The sequence below is a fragment of the Nerophis lumbriciformis genome, linkage group LG25 (assembly GCF_033978685.3).
Source record: "Nerophis lumbriciformis linkage group LG25, RoL_Nlum_v2.1, whole genome shotgun sequence".
Classification (NCBI taxonomy): Eukaryota; Metazoa; Chordata; class Actinopteri; order Syngnathiformes; family Syngnathidae; genus Nerophis; species Nerophis lumbriciformis.
The window spans coordinates 28,530,248-28,539,302 of NC_084572.2; the positions used below are offsets into that span (position 1 = coordinate 28,530,248).

General features: G+C 37.5%; 2 protein-coding genes across 16 annotated transcripts in view; both read left to right on the plus strand.

Annotated features, from left to right (window-relative positions):
* Window positions 1–9,055, plus strand: part of LOC133621762 (sorbin and SH3 domain-containing protein 2-like) — a 173,278-nt gene that overhangs the window by 154,812 nt on the left and 9,411 nt on the right. The window lies entirely within an intron of this gene.
* LOC133621767 (uncharacterized) lies at window positions 2–6,442 on the plus strand. Its single transcript, XM_061984116.1, has one exon. It carries the CDS (start codon window positions 157–159, stop codon window positions 937–939), a length of 783 nt encoding a protein of 260 aa, XP_061840100.1. The 5' UTR covers window positions 2–156; the 3' UTR covers window positions 940–6,442.

The window sequence follows — 9,055 nt, forward strand, 5'->3', positions numbered from 1 at the left end:
GAGCCCCACCACCGCGTCGTCAGGGTAGGCGATGAGAAGGTTTTATCAGGGCGCCAGCTTGACCCCAGAACTGACTATTTATGTTACTCCCTTTGTTAGAAACATTTTTTGAAGTCAGCTTTCTATTTACTTTCTCCTCTTTTCCACTTCCCCCTCATGGAGCCTTTCTACCACCCACCACCTCCATCCCCCGCCCGTGACCTGTCCTCCCCCCACACGCCGCCGAGGAGGCGGGACCTGCAGGCGGTCACCCACGAGTGGCTCTCTCTCACGGTGGACGCCGCCCCGGCCACCCCGCCTCCCTCCCTATCAGCCACCCCCGTACCGCCCACACCTCCCCCGCTTCCCGCCGACCTCGCTCCTTTCCTGAGGGAGCCGTACATACCCTATTCCAAAGAAGACATTTCACGCCTCCCTTTGTCCCCGCCTCCCCGTTCCTCCGTCACCTCCCCGCTCCCCGATTCTGCGCTCGGAAACAGCCGAGGGCTTAGCGTAAGCGAGCGGTCGCACGCGGCGAAGCCGAGGGAGTTCTTTAGAACGCCGGCCGAGCCGGTGACGCCGCCGAGCCGCTTTGCCGACGTCGAGCTGCGTGTGGAAGACCCCTATGACGAGCTGCTGTCCATGGTCCTGGATGTCGCCGACCGCACGGACCACCGGGGCGCTTCCAGGCTGGCGCCGGAATATCCCACTCCCTTAGCGACCAGTAAGGGCGGGGTTCACGTTAAAGCAGACCAAGCGACACCAGCCGGCCAATCAGCAGGCAGGGCCCGGTACCATAAACCCGTGACAGTGCAAGTCCCCTATGATGAGTGTCAAAGGCCTCCGTCAGGCAAAGGGAAGGCGCTTATTGAGTTATTCATTGAGGAGGAAGATGAGGCTAGAGAGGAAGAGGAGGATGTTTTTACAGGGAGACTCGGTGCACAGGTAGAGCACATGTGACCTACGACCTTTTAAAGCCGCTTTTCCACCGAGCAGTGCAGTTTGCTTCAGTGGCTATTTCTTACCTTCTCCGAGTTTTACATTATAAAGCAGTGGTGTCCGTTTTAACAATTTTTTTGACAGCCCGCGGCACATTCTAAATATCCTATAAAAACGTAAAAGCTTAAAAAAGTGGAATAAAAAAGCAAACTTGTGAAATGTAACAAGAACAAGTTTACTTTAAAGACACAAAGCTGTCATGCAGGCTGTTTTTTTCTTTAAAATGGTCATTGCTCTAAAAGTAAAATGAATCAAAATCAATGTTGTTATGCTTCCAATTAGGGCTGTCAAACGATTAAAATATTTAATATATAATATTCAAGTTTTTTCATAGTTAACTCAAAATGATTCGCAAATGGATATAATTTTTTGTCATTCATAAGTGTACCCTAGACAGATAATTTTCAGGTTTTTATTACCATGACTGGGCAATTAGTTTGCTTCAATGAAATGAACATTATGCTTTTTTAAATAGCTCAACACAAAAAGGACATAAACACACTGTGGAAGTCTCTTCCTAGCAGCTCCACTGTAGACACGGCACAAGAGCCAAGCGTGCAGGTATTAACAAGGTTTTAATGATCAATTCTTTTAAATCAAAGTTCTCTCCAGCAGAACGCGACCTTCCAGTCGCGTCCATATCCTCTCTCTGCTCCCGGCTGCTCACTGTTAAAGACAACAGATGATTAGATTATCACGTACCACCTGTGAAATCACCGGCTAGCTGTGTCTCGCCGTCAGCACATGCCCCGCCCCTATTCGAAGTTGCTCCGCCCTCAACACCATTGACAGAGGCGGTGACCTTTGCTCCTGCGGGCGCGCTGATCACATTCTCCCTCCACACACACTTTTAATGAGAATTTTTAAAATTACCTGCAGTGTGTTGGTGTCTTGCCAGATTTTGTATGTTGTAGGGAAACTGAATGTGTAGGAGCCCTGCTGTAGGAGCCCTTGCATTCAAACGAGGAGCTACACTTCCATGTTTAGATACCAGTTTCAAGCATTAATACCACAAAATGTGGATTGTTACGATCATGGTTTGATCGTCAAAGATGTTAGGTCATGTAAAATGTGATATTTCTACCTGGATAAATGCTTCTGTACATGTTGTACAAGTTAATCATATTTGTTTTGCTTCATGACAATGTCCAATATCTTCTCAATGTATCGTTAATGTGGGATACACAGCCTGATAAACATTCTGTAATTGAGGACTATCAATCAGAGTATGTTATTGAGAAAAATCTGCCGCAAAATGTCCTCCCCTACAGTATATTAATTCCTCTACTAACATTTATGTAGGTAGAAATATCACAGATTACATCAGCACATCTTTGACAACCAAAGCATGATCGTAATAAAATACATTTTTCATTTTGTTACTGTAGCGGATGTGATGCGTAACTGTGATTAATTTGAGAAGGTGTTTTGGAGACAAAAAATATAAAGATTTCCTGCCTCTGTCTTTGCTAAAGAAATGACAGGTACAATCTGCATGTCATGTTATTATTGCACTCCTCTGTGCAATCGACAAAGCGCGCTAGCCTGCACATGCTCCAATGACGTCGTCTCACGGCGATTGAAGATAAAATGGTCTTTGTATTGGCGGGAGAATGACTTCTCAAGGTTTTGGATATCGGATTTCCATATTGATACTTTTTCTTTGTGAATTTCTGCTCGCTTCTTTCCAGCTTGTGGCTCAACAGTGAGTGGACGCCATTAGACTTCCTCACACTATGGAATCGCTCCAGGGTCAAAAAGAGGCATGCGCGTTAATCGCCCGATGAAAACATTTGTGTTAAAGAAATGTATAGGTAACTTTGACAGCCCTACTTCAAATACTTCACATCAAAAATTCCACTTGAAAATATGTTTTTGGGGGGGAAATTTTTTTTTGTGTGTTTGCCATAAGAAACTGTTTTCTGTGACAAAAGGGGATAAAACAAAAACATTAGAGAAAAAAAAATGTATTAAGTTTTTAAAAATTGTTATTTTTAACACTTTTATGAGTTGGGCCCTTTTGGATCCCCAATATTTTTTGTGATATGTTTTATTTTAAACTGCTATTGTTTAAAAGTAATAATGAATTAAGATCAGTTTTGTTTTGAATTATTGACCTATTCAAGCTTCAATTACTTCACATCAAAAATTCCACCTTGAAATATTTTATTTCAATATAGTTTGTGTGTTTGCCATAAAAAAAACTAAGTTTTCTGTGACAAACAGGGAATAAAACAAAAACATGAAAAAATAATAAAAACTTATAATCGACGGAATAAGCGGTAAAAGTTTAAAATAAAAAACAATTTATTTTTAACGCTTTCATGAGTCTGGGGGCTCTTTTTGTTCCCTCAAGAAATTTAGTGGCATTTTTTTTAAACTGTCATTGTTCAAAAAATAATAATGAATTAAGATACATTTTGTGAATTATTGACCTACTCAAGGCTTCAATTGCTTCACATCAATAATTCCACTTTGAAATATTTTTTGGCAGACAAAAAACATAAAAAATCTAAGTTTTCTGTGACAAAAAGGGCATAAAATAAAAACATGAAAAAATAATAACCTTTTATCACTTTCATGAATCGGGGGTCCCCTTTTGAACCCCAAGTATTTTAGTGGGGGTTTTTAACTGCTATTGCTCAAAAAATAACGATGAATTAAAATACAATTTTTTGTGAATTATTGCCCTATTCAAGGCTTCAATTACTTCACATCAAAAATTCCACTTTGAAATATTTTTGGCGGAGAAAAAACATTTTGTGTGTTTGCCATAAAAAACCTACGTTTTCTGTGACAAAAATGGCATAAAAAAAAAAACTGGAAAAAAATATTAAAATGTATAATCGACAGAATAAGTGATGAAAGTTTAAAATAAAAAATAACTTACTTTAAACACTTTCATGAGTCAGGGCTCCCTTTTGGATCCCCAATAATTTTAGTGGCATTTATTTTTTTACTGTCATTGCTCAAAAAATAATAATGAATTAAAATCAATTTTGTTGTAAATTCTTGACTTATTTAAGGCTTCAATTACTTCACATTAAAAATTCCACTTTAAAATATTTGTGGTTGAGAAACAACATGTTGTGTGTTTCCCATAAAAAAAAGTTTTCTGTGACAAAAAGGGCATAAGACAAAAACCTGAAAAAAATACTAAAAATGTCAAATCGACGGAATAAGCAGTAAAAGTTTTTTTTTTGTTTAACTTATTTTTAACTTTCATGAGTCGAGGGTCCCTTTTGGATCCCCAATAATTTGTTTTTAAACTGTCATGGCTCCAAAAAATAACAATGAATACATTTTGTTGTGAATTATTGACCTATTTAATGCTTCACATCAAAAATTTTACTTTGAACATTTTGGGGGGGAAATATGATATATTTTGTGTTTTTGCCATAAAAATCAGGGTTTTGACAAAAAGGTCATAAAACTTTAAAAAAATAAATAAACAACTTGATGTTGACAGACCTGAAGTAGATCTAGAGATTTAAGCATTGAATAAAACAATTAAAATGTATATATGACCTATTTTTAGCTTGTTTTATGACTGAGACACATACGGGTCCCCGATGCGATGACCACAGGGATTATGCTTTATCAGTATCATGCAGAATCATACTTTAAACCCCGCTTCGAAAAGCTGTTCCGTACAAAACGTGCTCATTGTAGCCATCAATCCTGACTTTCTCATTTTGATTTGAAGAAAAAAATCTGCAAAAAATGTTTTGTAAGTTGAAGTGATTCATACATTGTGCTCTTGAGTTCATTGTTAATGATCAATTTAATTGTATTATTTTTGGTTTTCAGTATCAAATGGTTCAAGTCGGTCAAAAAATGTTTATCGTTTAAATAAGGATGATTTATTATTTTTTTTCTAAATTTCAGGCAAATTGATGAGCTTTAAATCTTTTTTTTTTTACAGAGGAAAAAACAATGTTAATAAAGTTATTATTTGTAGTATGTTGATCTATATTTATTTATTTTTCATTAATGTTAATAAGCATACAGTGTCATGCAGAGGAGTACTTATAACAGATTTATAGACAAATAATGCTATTTATAGTCGAGGCGGAGAATGGGGGGGTCGCAAAGTTTTTTTTCTTTTTGGTGGGCATGACAAAAAATAATGGAGAAGCACTAGATTAAAGCATGTAAAGGTGTTATTTCATGTCTAGAGGACTCTCATCATCTTAAATAATGTATTTAGAAAGGTCGTAAACTGCTTTTTTTCATTCATATTAACATTTATTATTAATAATTCCTACTTTGTGGGAATTAATTTGTCGCGCTAACCAATTAACAGCGATAAGCCCAAAAAAATGTTTTCATTCATTTTCATTTATTTATTTATTTCAGGCAATGACATAAAAATAATAATAATAATTAAAAAAAGTACAAAGTTGACAACACATAATAATATAAATTAATATAGTGCAAAAGGTAATGTATAGTATGTAATGCATGATTGTCCAGTTTTGCCTGAAAGGGAGTGGGAAGAAGATAATTTATTTAATCCCACCCCCAGTTCTCCATTCAGTGATTATTCACATGAGTTTCACTCTTACTTTGTTCAAGGATTATAATACAAATGTTGTATCATAACAAGTAACAATAATTATTACACTGTAACAATAATTTGTATCAACAATGTAGGAATAATGAATATACCAACAATGGTAATAGACAAAATAAAACATAACATATCACCAACACTCCTTGTTTTTGTCCACATCCGGTCTCGAACCTCCGACTTACAAGCTACAGATGATCCCCAACGTCCCCCAAACGGCACCGAACTGCACTGCTTAGTGGAAATGTGGTTTCATTGGGGAAGCGCTGCAGGACCTTGTATAGGACATGGAGAAAAGTATTTTCCTATCAAACATACTTCCTGTTTTCACTACAGAACTGCTATTGAAGTGTACGTGAGACGGTGGTAAGGGGGAAAAACTCTTTGACCACATGCTCATTGGTCAACACGCCTACCGTGTTGTGCCACAGAACCGATGTCATAACAGCGCTAAGGAGCAAACTGCCGAGTCAGCATTCGCAACAGTACATCGCAGCTGAGTAGCGAACATTTTGAAGCCATCTTGTGGAAGTAATAAAAACTACATCAGGAGGTTGCCTACAGCCACAGATGTTTAATGTTTAATGCCATCTCCTTTTTGCAACCAAGAAGAGTATTCACGTTAGAGAAGAAAGTATGTTGAAGGAAAAGTACTTGTCTCCATGTCCTAACAGGAAGTCACGTTGTTAGCTCCTTCATGTATATTCAGTGTTGTGTGTCATTGCCCCTCCCCCATAGGCTGATGTCGGCCCCCTCCCTCGGTCACCTTCACCCTCCACCGGCCCCTCCTCGCCACTCTCACCGTGGCCCTCGACCCCTGCGTCCCCCACATCGTCTCCTCCTGCCTCGCCGCTCGGTCCCGGCGCGGCACCCTCCCCTCCCGCGGCCGCCTCCCCCCGTCCCCCGCCTCTCCCCGTCTTCTCCACGTCGCCGCCGTCCGCTTCGCCCTCGCCCCCTGTCACGCCGCCTCCCCTCTCCCCTCCGTCAGAGCGCTCTGGCGAGGCCCCGCCGTGGTCCGACGACGTTCGCCCCCAGCCCACCACTTCACCCTCCACCCCCTCCCCCGCCCCCCTCACCACCCGCCGCTCGCCCCCTGCAGTGCCCCTCCCGGGCCGCAGATCGCCCAAGGTGAAGGTAAAGCAGGAATGTGCTCTTGGTGGTGCTGAGGATGAACCCTAACCTTTGTTGCTGTTGGCTTTGCGGGAGATGGAGTGATGAATTGATGAGTGCATTAATTCCTTTGACAGTATTTCCTCATGAAGTGGCCAGGGGCCTTTAATTACTCAACTGCAGAGAGCAGCAGGCACCTATTGGGATTAAAACAGGGAGTCTTTTTTTTAAACTTTTCCTAACAAAGTGTGTTATAATTATTGGTGTCAACATTTCAACTTTTTCCAACGTCTTTGCTCCTTTTTTTCCACTCTTTTAAAGTTAAAGTAAAGTACCAATGATTGTCACACACACTCGAGGTATGGCAAAATAATTCTGTGCATTTGACCCATCACCCTTGGTCACCCCCTGGGAGGGAAGAGGAGCAGTGAGCAGCAGCGGTGGCCACGCCCAGGGATCATTTTTGGTGATTTCTCCAATAAAAAGTGTGCTTCAGGCTGCAAATGGCGCACATTGGACCCCCTTAGGTCAAAGTACAGTATTTGAATATTAAAACTGAGACATTTGATTTAAATATTTTTTCTAACAATTAATCATCTTACGTAACTATATTTAAGATACATTTGAAGACATTATGAATAAATTAAATTGAATTCATAAATTAAATTAAAATTCAAAAACATATATATTTAGATACATTTAGATATTTATTTTGATTCTCCAAACCCCATTATTATTTTCTGATCAGTGTGAAAATGTTCTATTAATACACAGGGCCTAAATTGGGGGCCTAAGCATAATTTAATTCACACTTTTTTAAATCTATAATAATAGAACGGATTAGGTTAAACAATTTTTATACAATACTTTTTGACTCATAAATAGAATGTTATCTAATGCATGTTTTGTACTTAAATTAACTTATTCTTTTTAGTGCAAAATAACACATTTAACACAAATTTCGGACTATAAGCCGCAACTTTTCTCCTAAACTTTGAATCCTGCGGCTTATTGAAGTATTTTTCTTCATTAAGGCCATAAGAAAAATTCTAAAAAAAAGAAAACAAAAACAGCCAATACGCTGAAAAGGTTTTTTATTGTTTGTTCTATAGCGCCATCTTTTGGATGGGTTTGCTCACTGCTGTACAGTATTTGAGTATTAAAACTGAGACATTTAATTGAAATATTTTTTTTAACAATGAATCATCTCATATAACTATATTTAAAATACATTTAAAGACATTCTGAATAAATTAAATTGAATTAATAAATTACATTAAAATTCTAAAAAATATATTTAGATACATTTAGATATTTCTTTTGATTCTCCAAACCCCATTATTATTTTCTGGTCAGTGTAAAAATGTTCTATTAATGCACAGGGCCGCCCCTGGCTAAATTGGGGCCCTAAGCATAATTTTATTTGGAGGCCCCCCGTTACATCATTTTTTTCACACTTTTTTAAGTCTATAATAATATAATGGATTAGATTAAACAATTTTTATACAGTACTTGTTGGCTCATAAATATGTTATCTAATGCATGTTTTGTACTTAAATTAACTTATTCTTTTTAGTGCAAAATAACACATTTAACATAAATTTCGGACTATAAGCCGCAACTTTTTTCCTAAACTTTGAATCTTGCGGCTTATTTAAGTATTTTTCTTCATTAAGGCCTTAAAAAAAATTCTAAAAAAGAAAACAAAAACAGCAAATGCGCTGAAAAGGTGTTTTATTGTTTGTTCTATGGCGCCATCTTTTGGGTGGGTTTGCTCACTGCAGTACAGTATTTGAATATTAAAACTGAGACATTTAATTTAAATATTTTTTCTAACAATGAATCACCTTACATAACTATATTTAAAATACATTTAAAGACCTTATGAATACATTTCATTGAATTAATACATTAAATTAAAATTCAAAAACATATATTTAGATACATTAAGATATCTATTTTGATTCTCCAAACCCCATTATTATTTTCTGGTCTGTGTAAAAGTGTTTTTTTAATACACAGGCTAAATTGGGGCCCGAAGCATAATTTTTTTTGGAGGCCCCCGTTTACATAATTTTTTCACACTTTTTAAAATGTATAATAATATAACGGATTAGATTAAACAATTTTTATACAGTACTTGTTGGCTCATAAATATAATTTTATCTGATGCATGTTTTGTACTTAAATAATTTATTATTTTTAGTGCAAAATAACACATTTAACATACATTTTGGACTGTAAGCCGCAACTTTTTTCCTAAACTTTGAATCCTGCGGCTTATTTAAGTATTTTTCTATATTAAGGCCATAAAAAAAATTCTAAATAAGAAAACAAAAACAGCAAATACGCTGAAAAGGTGTTTTATTGTTTGTTCTATGGCGCCATCTTTTG

Excerpts from the sequence above, each read along its gene's own strand:
- LOC133621767 (XM_061984116.1), top strand. The coding sequence starts at position 157 with ATGGAGCCTTTCTACCACCCACCACCTCCATCCCCCGCCCGTGACCTG.